Raw genomic sequence first — 18,821 nt, forward strand, 5'->3', positions numbered from 1 at the left:
ACTTAAAACTAATCATCCAGCGATCATACACTGTTTACCAGGGGGCAGAGCTACCGACGTTAAGGATAATCTGAAGATGATGCTGGCTAAAGCTAAAACTGGTGAGTGTAGAGAGTATAGAGATATTGTTATCCACGTCGGCACCAACAATGTTAGGATGAAACAGTCACCAAGCGCAACATAGCTTCAGCGTGTAAATCAGCTAGAAAGATGTGTCGGCATCGAGTAATTGTCTCTGGCCCCCTCCCAGTTAGGGGGAGTGATGAGCTCTACAGCAGTCACACACCTCAATCGCTGGTTGAAAACTGTTTTCTGACCCTCCCAAAATATAGAATTTGTAGATAATTGGCTCTCTTTCTGGGACTCGCCCACAAACAGGACCAAGCCTGGCCTGTTGAGGAGTGACGGACTCCATCCTAGCTGGAGGGGGGCTCTCATCTTATCTACCAACATAGACAGGGCTCTAACTCCCTGTCTATGTCAGCCTGCCAGCTTAGTGGAGTCTGCCACTAGCACAGTCAGCGTAGTCAGCTCAGCTATCCCCATTGAGACCGTGTCTGTGCCACGACCTAGGTTGGGCAAAACTAAACATGAAGGTGTTCGCCTTAGCAATCTCACTGGAATAAAGACCTCATCCATTCCTGCCATTATTGAAAGAGATTGTGATACCTCACATCTCAAAATAGGGCTACTTAATGTTAGATCCCTCACTTTCAAGGCAGTTATACTCAATTAACTAATCACTGACCATAATCTTGATGTGATTGGCTTGACTGAAACATGGCTTAAACCTGATGAATGTACTGTGTTAAATGAGGCCTCACCCGCTGGTTATACTAGTGACCATATCCCCTGCGCATCCCGCAAAGGTGTTGCTAACATTTTCGTCTTTTGAGCTTCCAGTCATGAAATCTATGCAGCCTACTCAATCACTTTATATAACTACTGTTTACAGGCCTCCTGGGCCATATACAGCGTTCCTCACCGAGTTCCCAGAATTCCTATCGGACCTTGTAGTCACGGCAGATAATATTCAAATTTTTGTGACTTTAATATTCACATGGAAAAGTCCACAGACCCACTCCTAAAGGCGTTCGGCGCCATCATCGACACAGTGGGTTTTGTCCAACACAATCATACCCTGGACCTAGTTTTGTCCCGTGGAATAAATGTTGTGGATCTTAATGTTTTTCCTCATAATCGTGGACTATCAGACCACCATTACGTTTGCAATCGCAACAAATAATCTGCTCAGACCCCAACCAAGGATAATCAAAAGTCGTGCTATAAATTCTCAGACAACCCAAAGATTCCTAGATGCCCTTCCAGACTCCCTCCGCCTACCGAAGGACGTCAGAGTACAAAAATCAGTTAACCGCCTAACTGAGGAACTCAATTTAACCTTGCGCAATACCCTAGATGCAGTCGTAGCCCTAAAAACAAAAAACATTTGTCAACAGAAACTAGCTCCCTGGTATACAGAAAATACCTGAGCTCTGAAGCAAGCTTCCAGAAAATTGGAACGGAATTGGCGCTACACCAAACTGGAAGTCTTCCGACTAGCTTGGAAAGACAGTACCGTGCAGTATCGAAGAGCCCTCACTGCTGCTCGATCATCCTATTTTTCCAACTTATTTGAGGAAAATAAGAACAATCCTAAATTTATTTTTGATACTGTCGCAAAGCTAACTAAAAAGAAGCATTCCCCAAGAGAGGATGGCTTTCACTTCAGCAGTGATAAATTCATGAACTTCTTTGAGGAAAAGATCATGATCATTAGAAAGTAAATTATGGACTCCTCTTTAAATATGTGTATTCCTCCAAAGCTCAGTTGTCGTGAGTCTGTAGGACAACTGAGCTTTTTTTCTGAGTCTGCCAGGACCTAGGATCAAGGGAGACACTCAAGTTTTTTAGTACCATATCTCTTGGCATATTGATGAAAATAATCATGGCCTCTAAACCTTCAAGCTGCATACTGGACCCTATTCCAACTAAACTACCGAAAGAGCTGCTTCCTGTGCTTGTCCTTGTCCTATGTTGATCATAACAAATGGCTCTCTATCTAGCGGATGTGTACCAAACTCACTAAAAGTGGCAGTAATAAAGCCTATCTTGAAAAAGCCAAACCTTGACCCAGAAAATAAAAACTATTGGCCTATATAGAATCTCCCATTCCTCTCAAAAAAAATTAAAAGCTGTTGCGCAGCAACTCACTGCCTTCCTGAAGACAAACAATGTATGCGAAATGCTTCAGTCTGGTTTTAGACCACATCACAGCACTGAGACTGCACTTGTGAAGGTGGTAAATGACCTTTTAATGGCGTCAGACCGAGGCTCTGCATCTGTCCTCGTGCGCCTAGACCTTAGTGCTGCTTTTGATACCATCGATCACCACATTCTTTTGGAGAGATTGGAAACCCAAATTGGTCTACACGGTCAAGTTCTGGCCTGGTTTAGATCGTAACTGTCGGAAAGATATCAGTTTGTCTCTGTGGATGGTTTGTCCTCTGACAAATCAACTGTAAATTTCGGTGTTCCTCAAGGCTCCGTTTTAGGACCACTATTGTTTTCACTATATATTTTACCACTTTCATTGCTATGCGGATGACACACAGCTGTACATTTCAATGAAACATGGTGGAGCCCCAAAATTGCCCTCCCTGGAAGCCTGTGTTTCAGACACAAGGAAGTGGATGGCTGCAAATTTTCTATTTTTAAACTCGGACAAAACAGAGATGCTTGTTCTAGGTCCCAAGAAACAAAGAGATCTTTTGTTGAATCTGACAATTAATGTTGATGGTTGTACGGTCGTCTCAAATAAAACAGTGAAGGACCTCGGCGTTACTCTGGACCCTGATCTCTCACTAACATATCAAGACTGTTTCAAGGACAGATTTTTTCCCATCTACGTAACGTTGCAAAAATCAGAAACTTTCTGTCCAAAAATGATGCAGAAATATTAATCCATGCTTTTGTCACTTCTAGGTTAGACTACTGCAATGCTCTACTTTTCGGTTACCCGGATAAAGCACTAAATAAACTTCAGTTAGTGCTAAACATGGCTGCCAGAATCTTGACTAGAACTAAAAAATGTAATCATATTACTCCAGTGCTAGCCTCTCTACACTGGCTTCCGGTTAAGGCAAGGGTTTATTTCAAGGTTTTACTGCTAACCTACAAATCATTACATGGTCTTGCTCCTACCTATCTTTACGATTTGGTCCTGCCATACATACCTACACGTACGCTACGGTCACCAGACGCAGGCCTCCTTACTGTCCCTAGAATTTCTAAGCAAACAGCTGGAGGCCTGGCTTTCTCCTATAGAGCCACATGTTAATGGAATGGTCTGTCTACCCATGTGAGAGACGCAAACTCGGTCTCAACCTTTAAGTCTTTATTGAAGACTCATCTCTTCAGTAGGTCCTATGATTGAGTGTAGGCTGGCCCAGGAGTGTGAAGGTGAACAGAAAGGCACTGGAGCAACGAATCGCCCTTGCTGTCTCTGCCTTGCCGGTTCCCCTCTCTCCACTGGGATTCTCTGCCTGTAACCCTATTACAGGGGCTGAGTCACTGGCTTACTGGTGCTCTTCCATGCCGTCCCTAGGAGGGGTGCATCACTTGAGTGGGTTGAGTCACTGACGTGATCTTCCTGTCAGGGATGGCGCCCCCCCTTGGGTTGTGCCGTGGTGGAGATCTTTGAGGGCTATACTCCGGCCTTGTCTCAGGATGGTAAGTTGGTGGTTGAAGATATAGTGGTGTGGGTGCTGTGCTTGGCAAAGTGGGTGGGGTTATATCCTGCCTGTTTGGCCCTGTCTGTCCGGGGGTATCGTCAGACGGGGCCACAGTGTCTCCCGACCCCTCCCGTCACAGCCTCCAGTATTTATGCTGCAGTAGTTTATGTGTCGGGGGGCTAGGGTCAGTCTGTTATATCTGGAGTATTTATCCTGTCTTATCCGGTGTCGTGTGTGAATTTAAGTATGCTCTTTCTAATTCTTTCTTTCTCGGAGGACCTGAGCCCTAGGACCATGCCTCGGGACTACCTGGCCTGATGACTCCTTGTGGCCCCAGTCCACCTAGCCGTGCTGCTGCTCCAGTTTCAACTGTTCTGCCTGCGGCTATGGAACCCTGACCTGTTCACCAGACGTGCTACCTGTCCCAGACCTGCTGTTTTCAACTCTCTAGAGACAGCAGGAGCGGTAGAGATACTCTTAATGATTGGCTATGAAAAGCCAACTGACATTTACTCCTGAGGTGCTGACCTGTTGCTCCCTCGACAACCACTGTTATTATTATTATTTGACTCTGCTGGTCATCTATGAACATTTGAAAATCTTGGCCATGTTCTGTTATAATCTCCACCCGGCACAGCCAGAAGAGGACTGGCCACCCCACATAGCCTGGTTTCTTCCTAGGTTTAGGCCTTTCTAGGGAGTTTTTCCTAGCCACCGTGCTTCTACACCTGCATTGCTTGCTGTTTGGGTGTTTAGGCTGGGTTTCTGTACAGCACTTTGAGATATCAGCTGATGTACGAAGGGCTATATAAATAAATTTGATTTGATTAATAGGTGCTCTTGATACGGGTGACTGTGGCCCTATGCTGTCCTGGCAGCCTATTGATTGGAGAGATTTGTCAGGCTGGCCTTGGTCCTGACGGACACCCCTCATAGCCTGGTTCCTCTCTAGTTTTTTTCCTAGGTTCTGGCCTTTCTAGGGAGAGGATCAGCATTGTCCCTGTCAAAAGTAAATGTGTATCACCAATTAATCTCTAGAAACATGGGCATAGATTACAGTTAGAGCAAGTCAGTATTATCTTGAGTCTGTATACACACTCAAGTGTAAAATGTCTCTTCAGTGCTTACGAGGTTTTTCAGCTGAAGGGGCACACCCCCTGGGTCATTGGTCTGAGTGTGTCCAGCCTAGCACAGGTCAAACTGAAGAACCTCAGCACCATTCACCCTGTGTTCACCCTCGTCAAGGTGGGTAGATCTGCAAAGAGCATACAGAAAAATATTACAGCGTTAATCTTTTTTTATTTTTTACATTGTGTGTATTGTGATGATGTATTTTCTGTACAGTATGTGTGTTCGTGTGAGTGTGTTTCCCAGGGCATGTGTGGGATAGAGGAGGAGGTGTTCTCACCCAGCCCCTGAGGGAGACAGAGGTTCAGGGGAGGCCGGAGAAGGCGTGGCTCCTAGGACAAACCAACAGCGAGCTGAGCCTCTGAGCCACGGAGCTCCAGGACAAAGAATGAATCAAGCTCATACATTAGTTTACAATGAGGGTAACTGATGTTGTCATGTGTACAGTACCAATGTCTAAACACTCAACATGACCCATCAAGCTCATACATGTGATTTGTATATATTTGTGTTGTATCATCAATAGTGATGTCTGTATCGCAAATCAAATATACAGACTGCGTGTGATGAATAAAGAGAGTTATTGGAAACTGTTTTGCCCCATCTTCAATACATAAAGGAGGGTCATCAAATCATTGTTGTCCTTCTTACACATGAAGTAGCATGTTAGATGTATGTCCAGAAGGGGGCAGGATCCCACTTCCTGAGCAGGATTGGGTAGGTGGCAGCAAAGTGGCTTGAAGACAGACAGGGTGAGTAGGGAAGGTTCAGTAACCCTCTCCCCCTGGTCTCTTCTACTCTTCCTGACTCAGTATTAAATCAGCAAGCTCAGAATTTCTGATGGCTGTCTCTCTCCTCATCTGTTTGTGGAGCAATGTTTTCCATGCATCCTTAAAATCCCCTATTGTTTTCATTAGTTCATTGTTGATACAGTCCCAAAATGTTTTGCATGTCAGGAGACAAGTTTTCAAGAAGCAAAATGTCACCAGCCACATCGTCATGATGACGTAAAATGATTCATAGTTGGTGAAACTGCCACGTGTTTGTGATATTACAAAAACAAAGAAGTTACTTCAAACAACAAACAGTTTTGTCCCCAGCGGACATCATTGCACGTGCCATAAATAGCAGTATATGTACTGAGACTTTTACAAACCACGATGGTAGATGCTCCTCTCCTCCACTTCATCAACATAACAAAAACAATCACGAAGGTGCTTGGGCAAACAGTGGCGCCTATTCCCCCTTTACAGATTTCAACTTTAATCAGGGTGACATGGGGACAAGTAGTGAATGGATGAATACCAGACGTGTTGTGTAGTCTAGGGGTTCTTAAAGTGGGGTCCTGCAGAGGTACTGCGGGGGGGGTCCACCGCCAGATATAAAATAATTTAAAATAATCATCTTTATTTTTTTAATGAATATTACTAACAGATTAAATGACTTTGGGCAAGGGATCTGTGGAGTAAGTTTACAGTGTGCAATACAATACATTATTATTAATCTACAATTTATGTTCTTAACCCTGGGCAACATGGGCCTGGGATGCTCAAAGGGATATTGGTATTAAAGAACACCAATTATACATTTTTCAACTAAATACTATTCCCCCCCAAATGTTACTTTATTTTTACATAAATACACTGTAATTTACTCTTTAAAACGGCAAGGTTTTCTCTCTGCCTAATGTCATAATGTTTAGAATTACAGGATATTAGCTTTAAAGCCACAACAACAACAAAATATGAAAAAATTATTCAGGGACCCTCTCATAATCAGAACACAACTGGAGTTCGATAAAAATTGGCTACAGGGATTTTGACATCTGCAGCACATGGCTGGATGAACCAAGTCTCAGGTCCGGGAAAGAACATTTAGAAGGCCTGTCTCTTGGGAATTGGATAGAAAATGTTGCTGTTTTCAAGCAAATTGGGGCAGGACAAAATATGTAGAATTGCAGGAAATTAGCTTGAAAACGGCAACATTTTCTCATAGTAAAACATCATAACAATAAAAATCCCTGTAGGCTATTTTTATCACGCTAGAGTTGTGTTCTGATTATGAGGGGAGTCCCTGATGAATTTGTTAACACAAAAAAGGGTCCCGGCCCAAAAACGTTTGAGAACCCCTTGTGTAGTCAAAGTACTCTATATTACTCCTATAGTAACTGTGATATAATCTCTTTCACAATGCCAAGAACACTTAGGTCTAGGCTTACTAGAGATGGGTCGCCTGGAGTCACCACTAATGAAAATAAATGGACTTGAGATGTCCAGCTGGTTTCAACAACAATAAAACATATCCACAGTGATGAGTGGTAAGTTACAGTATATCTGTAATAGTGAGAGAGGAAACACCAGAAAGACTAACTTCTGAAAGTAGCCGTTGGCCGGTGTGTTAGCGACCAACTACTGGGTGTCTACGAACGGGGGAGAATCGATATGACATCCATCAGGGCCAGGACCAAGGCCAGCCTGACAAATCTCTCCTATCAATAGGCTGCCAGGACAGCACAGGGCCACAGTCACCCGTATCAAGAGCACCTATTAATCCATGGTGTTGTCAGTCAGGGGATAATTAATGAGTTAATCAGTCTGGCCCAGGGAAGACCGTGGGGGTGACATATACCTTCACCTCTATCCAAGGGATTATATTATTATGATGTACTGTACTTTCCTTAGTGTGCTTGACCACTTCTACAGTATACAACGTGAGGACAATGTACAGGACATGTGTCAAACTCATTCCACGGAGAGCAGAGTGTCTGCAGCTTTTTTGCTCCTCCCTTGTACTTGATCGCTGAATTATGATCACTAATTAGTAAGAAACTCCCAACACCTCGTTGTCTAGGGCTCAACTGAAAACCAGCCTGCAGACACTAGACCCTCTGTGGAATGAGTTTGACACCCCTGGTGTACAGTATTAGGGACTATTTGCCATAATGATAATCAGACATTTTCCAGACACGTGGTAAAGAGCAATAGGTTTTAGAAATAATTTGGCAAATAAGAATTATTGATGATATGAAGAATTCACTAAGGTAAAATACAAAACAATTTATATCTATTCAACAGGTAAAAATCTTGCAATTTTATTTGCATATAAAGGCAACTAAATTCATCAAGTTAAAAAAGGTTCATAAACCAGGAAACTAAACAGGCATTTACAATGACAGAAGACTACCGTTGGCAACTTGTTTTGTGCTAGCAAGATAGCATTTTCACACAGTGCAAAAATCAGAGAAAAAAACAAAACAATTGTACTTGGCATCCCAAATATTTTACAGCTGTTGAATATCGATACAAATCTTAAAGTGAGATGAAAATGCCTGATTTGCGCATGTTGAAAACTCACACAAGCACCGGCTCACATGTACTCCATGGAAGATGGGGTCATTTGAGAATATGCAGCATCTGTTTCCAAATAACATCAAGTGAAAGTGTTCTTTACAGCTGATTATTCATAAGATGGGAATGAACGGTTTGATGTCAAACGGTACCACAAGACTGGCCAGTCAATCAATGACCTTGACTAGAGAAAAACACGGCCAAGTTCAGTAGCCAAATGTGATCGAACGTTGCAGATAGGTCCACATAGCATATTTCTCTCTGAACGTTCCAAAACGTTGCGCCACAGATCAAGGGAGATGATGCACCAGTACACATAAAGCTCGTACACAAGTGTGAGAGCACAAGAGATTCATCTATACTGGGTATAGAATAATTGGACCAATTTCATACAAATGTCAACATACAATTTCATTTCAAAGGCTTAATTTTTAACAATACACAGGCCTTTAACAGAGACCAAATAACTTAAGTTACAATGCCAAATGCATGTTCAATCATCATCATGAGGTCAAGTATTGCTTATGTAAAGAGTCCTGTTACGGTCAGGCAGTGTACTTGCCTGTGAGGCAAGGCGCTTATCCATCTTCATAGAGGAAACAAAGAGAACCACAATACAGAAAACCAGCCACTTCAGCAAATGCAAACAAATGGAAAATATGGAATATTTTACAAAGATCATTTCATTACCAGAATCCGATTTTCATGCATTTTTACAAGCAGTTTACAAAAGACAAATATCTTGAAGATTAGCATTTCGTACAACTGAATTTAAAAAAATGCTGGTTTATTTTACGATGCTCTATGCGTTGGGCAGGTCAAATACGATGGGGGGGTTTGTGGGCTGGAAACTGGCTGTACAGGTGGAGGAGTTGATGAAAGTTGTGCATCCATCCGTCATAATGCCGTACCCTGCAGACAGAGGACAAAGACATTAGACACCAGAGTCAAAACAGAGACAATAACAGGCACAGGATATCCCCAACTGATTCAGGATTAACTGCCATTCTTTAGAACAGTATCCATGTTAAGAAGCGTTTTGCCTGAAATCTGACGACTTCCTAACATGTATGTTCAGTCCTTTATAGAACCAGGACCATGGAGGTCAGAGCACAGAACACTCACCCTCATGGATGCCCCCAAAGGCGTGGAGCTTGGGTCGGACCCTCTGCTGTACTGTGTTCAGCAGCTCCACACAGCCCACTCTCTGCAGCTCCTTGGGAACCCAGTCCCGGAAACCTATCCCAAACCACAACAATAGACTGATTAACACACTTGATTAACCTTTGCAAAAGACAAATGAACATAACGGAAATAAATTGAACATTAGCGTCTTCATTCATAACATAGTGAGACAGGTCAGACAAACTAAGGGTGACAGTTTCCATATCTTAACGTTTTTGTATAAATGCACAGATAAACGCAAAGTTTTAGACACAATCTGTGAAGTTTGCCATTATCCTCAAGCACTTTATCAGGAAGTGAAACTCTCTGCGAGAGTAAATGGATGGAATATTTGAATAACTAATCTCAATGATTTAATGTAATGAAGGCGAGCTGGAGAACCCGAATTACACTACAAAACAATGATGCGGTATTACCGTTATCTGTGCTGTGAATGTTTGAATGGATCATATAGGCGATCTCAGTAAATGAATTAGAAGTTGTTGATGGTCACAAAGAAAACCTGTTCAGTTGGACCTGATGTTACACTCCCATTCTTCAGCTACACCTACACACCATTTTAAACAGACGAAAAATACCAAACTCGTCATTGCACAGTCTTTGTAGCTTGTTGCTCATTTTAACATAAGAAAAATGTCACCCTATATCTGCTTCCATTTCTTCCAGTAGTTCAATTAATGAGTGACAGTAACTATACTGGCAAATTCATAAGTGCAAGCTGTTTTAGCAGTCTTTGGGAAAGGCTGTAGAATGGGGTGTTCTGGGGTTCTATGAAGTAAACTCACCGAGGGGAGGTCCGTGGGTCATGAGAACATCTATGCCCTCTGGAACCTGATTCCACTTATCCAATAGAGACTGGCCGCGGGGAAGGTTAAAACCCCAGCCATTAAACCACGGTGTCCTGTAGGAACACACAGTAGAAACAGTTATATAAAGAAATATACATCACACACACCTGCACACAAGAGAGAGATCTAGGGGGAGGGCAGAGCGATAGGGGAAGCGAGGGAGAGTGCGCGAGCAGGAGGCAGAGTGCCCAGGGGGAGACAAGGAGCGCGAGGGGGAGAGAGGGGGAGCGCGAGCGGGAGTCAGAGCGCCCGGGGAGTGGGGGGGCAGGAGACAGCCAGCCATTGAGGGAGATAGAGGGTTATCATACGACTAGGACATTCATTCTGGCCCGTGCCACAGCATAACAGAGGTCATCCAAACACTGGAAATGGATTAAGCTGTCAGCACCAATGAGAAGAAGCATGTTAATAAGAGTTTCATGTCTCCCCTGGGACCCTGGCCTCCTGACACACAGCAGTATGGGCAGCACTGTCCTGTCTGACTACTGCCTTTATTTACCGACAGCCGGGACACATGGAGGTAAAGAGATTGCCCCGGCCATAATGGGCAGACAGAAAGGCACACGTCAGGCCAAGGTCACGGCTAATTCTGGCCAGAGCCAACTGGAAGAGGTTGGGGAGATGGGGGGAGGAGGGAGGGGTTGAAGTGGAAGCTATTTGGTCTGGACTAAATGAACGCTGATAGTTGCGGTTATATGACTGATATGGCCCGCAGTGCATTCATCAACCTGTCTGAACAGTCTAGGCTACACCGTGATGCATGGGGGAGATCTCTCTGGAGGGTTCAACACAGGGCTGCTGCTGCCTAGGGGGACATTATTAACCACATACAAACACTGCCGATTGATACTTCCCTTCAGATCAACTATGTATTTCACTCCAAGAGCCGTTCCATTGCAGGTGAGGCTCTGGGCCAAGTTTGAGACTCACACGCTGTCTGATTTAGCATCTTGCACATTTCTTATTGTATAGCTTTAATCGAGATGAAAACAGAACTCGTACCATGCCACTATTGCCACGTTCATTTCAAATGTACATAAAGATTTTGATGGTCTTGTGTTACATACAGTATCAGCATTTCTGATACAGCCCCCACTGTGCAGTAGCAAGGGTCTGACACAGCCATGCACGGAGTAGCTCACAAACAGCCCATTCATATTGACTGCACCTTTAAACACTATATATACACAAAAGCATGTGGATACCCTTTCAAATATGTGGATTCGGCTATTACAGCCACACCCGTTGCTGACAGGTGTATAAAATCGAGCACACAGCCATGCAATCTCCATAGACAAACATTGGCAGTAGAATGGCTTTACAGAAGAGCTCAGTGACTTTCAAAGTGGCACCGCCATAGGATGCCACCTTTCACCAAGCCAGCTCATCAAATGTCTGCCCTGTTGGAGCTGCCCCGAACAACTATAAATGCTGTTATTGTGAAGTGGAAACGTCTAGGAGCAACAACGGCTGAGCCGCGAAGTGGTAGGCCACACAAACTCATAGAATGAGATTCCCAAGTGCTGAAGTGCGCAGAAATAAACCGTCTGTCCTTGGTTGCAACACTCACTATGGAGTTCCAAACTGCCCCTGGAAGCACCGTCATCACAATAACTGTTCATCGTGAGCTTCATGAAATGGGTTTCCATGGCCGAGCAGCCGCACAGAATCCTAAGAACACCATGTGCAATGCCCAGTATCGGCTGGAGTACAGCGTAAAGCTCACCGCCATTGGACTCTGGAGCAGTGGAAACACGTTCTCTGGAGTGATGAATCATGACGAATAATGAATAATGGTCTGTGGCTGTTTTTCATGGTTTGGGCAAGACCCCTTAGTTCCAGTGAAGGGAAATCTTAACACTACAGTGAGCCAGGCCTAATCGTCCAACATCAGTGCCCGACCTCACTAATGGTCTTGTGGCTGAATGGAAGCAAGTCCCCGCAACAATGTTCCAACATCTAGTGGAAAGCCTTCCCGGAAGAGTGGAGGGTGTTATAGCAGCAAAGGGGGGAAACCAATTCCATATCAATGCCCATGATTTTGGAATGAGATGTTCGACTCGCAGGTGGTGTCCACATGCTTTTGGTGATGTAGTGTATTTTCCTCCAGGCTGGGATACACTGCCTTCTCCAACCCTGTGATTCAAAGCAGATCTGTTCTGTGTTAGACCTGATCCCACTGCTGACACCAGCGGGTAGATAAATCCTACGTTTCCCCGGCGTCTCTCTTGTCGCACTCCAACCCAGCAGAGCAGACATAGACGAGATATGAACAATGAGCTGTGCTTCTCAATATGGAAGCCAGTAATAGCCAGGATGTGGTGGGGGGAGGAAAGGGGGAGGGGCATGCTCCCCAGGACCCGAGGGCGGTATTATCTTCCCATGCTGCGAGGGAGGGGGAGTAGGAGAAGACGGAGCAGGAGAGGGGGGAGTAGGAGAAGACGGAGCAGGAGAGGGGGAGTAGGAGAAGACGGAGCAGGAGAGGGGGAGTAGGACAAGACGGAGCAGGAGAGGGGGAGTAGGACAAGACGGAGCAGGAGGGGGGAGTAGGAGAAGACTGAGCAGGAGAGGGGGAGTAGGAGAAGACGGAGCAGGAGAGGGGGAGTAGGAGAAGACGGAGCAGGAGAGGGGGGGGAGTAGGACAAGACGGAGCAGGTGAGGGGGGGAGTACTTCCGGGTTGGAGCGAGCGGTCGCATTCGCACTTCGGTCCGCAGGTAGTATTACATTTCATTACATTTCACTATAGCACAACAGTTTGATTTGTCTAATCTTAGCAATTTCTTCTTAGCTAGCTACATAGCCGTCTTTGTATCAAAGATAATTGCGTAATTATCGTATTTCGTCGTCCTAACGTAGTCTACACTGCTATCTGCCCAGCAGCTAGCCAGCTAGCTAACGTCCACCGTCTACCGAATAGCAGCACTGTAAAAACTATTACACTCAACTGAACGACTTGATTAGTGTAGTGTTAGCTAGATACATAGTTGTCTTTGCTGTCTTCGTATCCAAGATAATTGTGTAGTTTAGAGTGTGTAGTCTTAGAGTGATTATCTTAATTTACCGAGGTTAGCTAGCCAGCTATTTGTCGTCCTTAACGTAGGAGACACTGCTAGCTAGCCAACAGCTAGCCAACGTCTACCGAATAGAACTTCCTCACTCAACAACCCGGTCGCATTCCGCTTCGCTCCACAGGTAGTATCACATTTTCATTTCATTTCATTACAGTACAAAGGTTTGATTTGTTTGATCGTAGCTAGCTACATAGCCGTCTTTGTATCAAAGACAATTGTGTAGTCTAGAGCGATTTTCTAGGTTAGCTAGCCAGCTATTGTCGTTCTTTTAACGCAACGTAACGTAATCAACACTGCTAGCTAGCCAGCTAGCCCCCGAATAGCAGCACTGTAGAAACTATCACACTCAACGGAACGACTTGATTAGTGTAGTGTCAACAACGCAGCCACTGCCAGCTAGCCTACAAAGTCAACAACGCAGCCACTGCCAGCTAGCCTACTTCAGCAGTACTGTATCATTTTAATCATTTTAGTCAATAAGATTCTTTCTGAACATTCGAGACGTGTAGTCCACTTGTCATTCCAATCTCCTTTGCATTAGCGTAGCCTCTTCTGTAGCCTGTCAACTATGTGTCTGTCTATCCCTGTTCTCTCCTCTCTGCACAGACCATACAAACGCTCCACACCGCGTGGCCGCGGCCACCCTAATCTGGTGGTCCCAGCGCGCACGACCCACGTGGAGTTCCAGGTCTCCGGTAGCCTCTGGAACTGCCGATCTGCGGCCAACAAGGCAGAGTTCATCTCAGCCTATGCCTCCCTCCAGTCCCTCGACTTCTTGGCACTGACGGAAACATGGATCACCACAGATAACACTGCTACTCCTACTGCTCTCTCTTCGTCCGCCCACGTGTTCTCGCACACCCTGAGAGCTTCTGGTCAGCGGGGTGGTGGCACCGGGATCCTCATCTCTCCCAAGTGGTCATTCTCTCTTTCTCCCCTTAACCATCTGTCTATCGCCTCCTTTGAATTCCATGCTGTCACAGTTACCAGCCCTTTCAAGCTTAACATCCTTATCATTTATCGCCCTCCAGGTTCCCTCAGAGAGTTCATCAATGAGCTTGATGCCTTGATAAGCTCCTTTCCTGAGGACGGCTCACCTCTCACAGTTCTGGGCGACTTTAACCTCCCCACGTCTACCTTCGACTCATTCCTCTCTGCCTCCTTCCTCTCTGCCTCCTTCTTTCCACTCCTCTCCTCTTTTGACCTCACCCTCTCACCTTCCCCCCCTACTCACAAGGCAGGCAATACGCTCGACCTCATCTTTACTAGATGCTGTTCCTCCACTAACCTCATTGCAACTCCCCTCCAAGTCTCCGACCACTACCTTGTATCCTTTTCCCTCTCGCTCTCATCCAACACTTCCCACACTGCCCCTACTCGGATGGTATCGCGCCGTCCCAACCTTCGCTCTCTCTCCCCCGCTACTCTCTCCTCTTCCATCCTATCATCTCTTCCCTCTGCTCAAACCTTCTCCAACCTATCTCCTGATTCTGCCTCCTCATCCCTCCTCTCCTCCCTTTCTGCATCCTTTGACTCTCTATGTCCCCTATCCTCCAGGCCGGCTCGGTCCTCCCCTCCCGCTCCGTGGCTCGACGACTCATTGCGAGCTCACAGAACAGGGCTCCGGGCAGCCGAGCGGAAATGGAGGAAAACTCGCCTCCCTGCGGACCTGGCATCCTTTCACTCCCTCCTCTCTACATTTTCCTCTTCTGTCTCTGCTGCTAAAGCCACTTTCTACCACTCTAAATTCCAAGCATCTGCCTCTAACCCTAGGAAGCTCTTTGCCACCTTCTCCTCCCTCCTGAATCCTCCTCCCCCTCCTCCCCTCTCTGCAGATGACTTCGTCAACCATTTTGAAAAGAAGGTCGACGACATCCGATCCTCGTTTGCTAAGTCAAACGACACCGCTGGTTCTGCTCACACTGCCCTACCCTGTGCTCTGACCTCTTTCTCCCCTCTCTCTCCAGATGAAATCTCGCGTCTTGTGACGGCCGGCCGCCCAACAACCTGCCCGCTTGACCCTATCCCCTCCTCTCTTCTCGAGACCATTTCCGGAGACCTCCTCCCTTACCTCACCTCGCTCATCAACTCATCCCTGACCGCTGGCTACGTCCCTTCCGTCTTACATTTACATTTAAGTCATTTAGCAGACGCTCTTATCCAGAGCGACTTACAAATTGGTGCGTTCACCTTAAGACATCCAGTGGAACAGCCACTTTACAATAGTGCATCTAAATCTTTTAAGGGGGGGTGAGAAGGATTACTTTATCCTATCCTAGGTATTCCTGAAAGAGGTGGGGTTTCAGGTGTCTCCGGAAGGTGGTGATTGACTCCGCTGTCCTGGCGTCGTGAGGGAGTTTGTTCCACCATTGGGGGGCCAGAGCAGCGAACAGTTTTGACTGGGCTGCGCGGGAACTGTACTTCCTCAGTGGTAGGGAGGCGAGCAGGCCAGAGGTGGATGAACGCAGTGCCCTTGTTTGGGTGTAGGGCCTGATCAGAGCCTGGAGGTACTGAGGTGCCGTTCCCCTCACAGCTCCGTGAGGCAAGCACCATGGTCTTGTAGCGGATGCGAGCTTCAACTGGAAGCCAGTGGAGAGAGCGGAGGAGCGGGGTGACGTGAGAGAACTTGGGAAGGTTGAACACCAGACGGGCTGCGGCGTTCTGGATGAGTTGTAGGGGTTTAATGGCACAGGCAGGGAGCCCAGCCAACAGCGAGTTGCAGTAATCCAGACGGGAGATGACAAGTGCCTGGATTAGGACCTGCGCCGCTTCCTGTGTGAGGCAGGGTCGTACTCTGCGGATGTTGTAGAGCATGAACCTACAAGAACGGGCCACCGCCTTGATGTTAGTTGAGAACGACAGGGTGTTGTCCAGGATCACGCCAAGGTTCTTAGCGCTCTGGGAGGAGGACACAATGGAGTTGTCAACCGTGATGGCGAGATCATGGAACGGGCAGTCCTTCCCCGGGAGGAAGAGCAGCTCCGTCTTGCCGAGGTTCAGCTTGAGGTGGTGATCCGTCATCCACACTGATATGTCTGCCAGACATGCAGAGATGCGATCGCCACCTGGTCATCAGAAGGGGGAAAGGAGAAGATTAATTGTGTGTCGTCTGCATAGCAATGATAGGAGAGACCATGTGAGGTTATGACAGAGCCAAGTGACTTGGTGTATAGCGAGAATAGGAGAGGGGCCTAGAACAGAGCCCTGGGGGACGCCAGTGGTGAGAGCGCGTGGTGAGGAGACAGATTCTCGCCACGCCACCTGGTAGGAGCGACCTGTCAGGTAGGACGCAATCCAAGCGTGGGCCGCGCCGGAGATGCCCAACTCGGAGAGGGTGGAGAGGAGGATCTGATGGTTCACAGTATCGAAGGCAGCCGATAGGTCTAGAAGGATGAGAGCAGAGGAGAGAGAGTTAGCTTTAGCGGTGCGGAGCGCCTCCGTGATACAGAGAAGAGCAGTCTCAGTTGAATGACTAGTCTTGAAACCTGACTGATTTGGATCAAGAAGGTCATTCTGAGAGAGATAGCGGGAGAGCTGGCCAAGGACGGCACGTTCAAGAGTTTTGGAGAGAAAAGAAAGAAGGGATACTGGTCTGTAGTTGTTGACATCGGAGGGATCGAGTGTAGGTTTTTTCAGAAGGGGTGCAACTCTCGCTCTCTTGAAGACGGAAGGGACGTAGCCAGCGGTCAGGGATGAGTTGATGAGCGAGGTGAGGTAAGGGAGAAGGTCTCCGGAAATGGTCTGGAGAAGAGAGGAGGGAATAGGGTCAAGCGGGCAGGTTGTTGTCTTCAAGAGAGCGAGAGTTGCACCCCTTCTGAAAAAACCTACACTCGATCCCTCCGATGTCAACAACTACAGACCAGTATCCTTTCTTTCTTTTCTCTCCAAAACTCTTGAACGTGCCGTCCTTGGCCAGCTCTCCCGCTATCTCTCTCAGAATGACCTTCTTGATCCAAATCAGTCAGGTTTCAAGACTAGTCATTCAACTGAGACTGCTCTTCTCTGTATCACGGAGGCGCTCCGCTCCGCACTGCTAAAGCTAACTCTCTCTCCTCTGCTCTCATCCTTCTAGACCTATCGGCTGCCTTCGATACTGTGAACCATCAGATCCTCCTCTCCACCCTCTGCGAGTTGGGCATCTCCGGCGCGGCCCACGCTTGGATTGCGTCCTACCTGACAGGTCGCTCCTACCAGGTGGCGTGGCGAGAATCTGTCTCCTCACCACGCGCTCTCACCACTGGCGGCCCCCAGGGCTCTGTTCTAGGCCCTCTCCTATTCTCGCTATACACCAAGTCACTTGGCTCTGTCATAACCTCACATGGTCTCTCCTATCATTGCTATGCAGACGACACACAATTAATCTTCTCCTTTCCCCTTCTGATGACCAGGTGGCGAATCGCATCTCTGCATGTCTGGCAGACATATCAGTGTGGATGACGGATCACCACCTCAAGCTGAACCTCGGCAAGACGGAGCTGCTCTTCCTCCCGGGAAGGACTGCCCGTTCCATGATCTCGCCATCACGGTTGACAACTCCATTGTGTCCTCCTCCCAGAGCGCTAAGAACCTTGGCGTGATCCTGGACAACACCCTGTCGTTCTCAACTAACATCAAGGCGGTGGCCCGTTCCTGTAGGTTCATGCTCTACAACATCCGCAGAGTACGACCCTGCCTCACACAGGAAGCGGCGCAGGTCCTAATCCAGGCACTTGTCATCTCCCGTCTGGATTACTGCAACTCGCTGTTGGCTGGGCTCCCTGCCTGTGCCATTAAACCCCTACAACTCATCCAGAATGCCGCAGCCCGTCTGGTGTTTAACCTTCCCAAGTTCTCTCACGTCACCCCGCTCCTCCGCTCCCTCCACTGGCTTCCAGTTGAAGCTCGCATCCGCTACAAGACCATGGTGCTTGCCTACGGAGCTGTGAGGGGAACGGCACCTCAGTACCTCCAGGCTCTGATCAGGCCCTACACCCAAACAAGGGCACTGCGTTCATCCACCTCTGGCCTGCTCGCCTCCCTACCACTGAGGAAGTACAGTTCCCGCTCAGCCCAGTCAAAACTGTTCGCTGCTCTGGCCCCCCAATGGTGGAACAAACTCCCTCACGACGCCAGGACAGCGGAGTCAATCACCACCTTCCGGAGACACCTGAAACCCCACCCCTTTAAGGAATACCTAGAATAGGATAAAGTAAACCTTCTCACCCCCTTAAAAGATTTAGATGCACTATTGTAAAGTGGCTGTCCACTGGATGTCATAAGGTGAACGCTCCAATTTGTAAGTCGCTCTGGATAAGAGCGTCTGCTAAATGACTTAAATGTAATGTAAATGTGAGAAGACGGAGCAGGAGAGGGGGAGTAGGAGAAGACGGAGCAGGAGAGGGGGAGTAGGAGCAGAAGGAGCAGGAGAGGGGGGGAGTAGGAGAAGACTGAGCAGGAGAGGGGGGGAGTAGGAGAAGACTGAGCAGGAGAGGGGGAGTAGGAGAAGACGGAGCAGGAGAGGGGGAGTA

The 18,821-nt window shown here is 47.1% G+C and overlaps 1 protein-coding gene and 1 pseudogene across 1 annotated transcript in view; one reads left to right on the forward strand and one right to left on the reverse strand.

The window, feature by feature from the left end:
* Positions 1–5,153, forward strand: part of LOC115134842 (L-lactate dehydrogenase A chain-like) — a 32,431-nt pseudogene extending 27,278 nt beyond the window's left edge.
* A 2,775-nt stretch (positions 5,154–7,928) lies between these two features.
* Positions 7,929–18,821, reverse strand: part of LOC115134014 (metallophosphoesterase MPPED2) — a 38,552-nt gene continuing 27,659 nt past the window's right edge. Inside the window, exons 5-7 of the mRNA XM_029667518.1 lie at positions 10,180–10,295; positions 9,335–9,448; positions 7,929–9,121 (exon numbers count right to left, since the gene is read on the reverse strand). Coding sequence (XP_029523378.1) covers positions 9,012–9,121; positions 9,335–9,448; positions 10,180–10,295 — 340 coding nt within the window. The 3' untranslated portion in view covers positions 7,929–9,011. The remainder of the gene's footprint in view (positions 9,122–9,334; positions 9,449–10,179; positions 10,296–18,821) is intronic.

Source organism: Oncorhynchus nerka, linkage group LG9a (genome assembly GCF_034236695.1).
Source record: "Oncorhynchus nerka isolate Pitt River linkage group LG9a, Oner_Uvic_2.0, whole genome shotgun sequence".
NCBI classification, from domain to species: Eukaryota; Metazoa; Chordata; class Actinopteri; order Salmoniformes; family Salmonidae; genus Oncorhynchus; species Oncorhynchus nerka.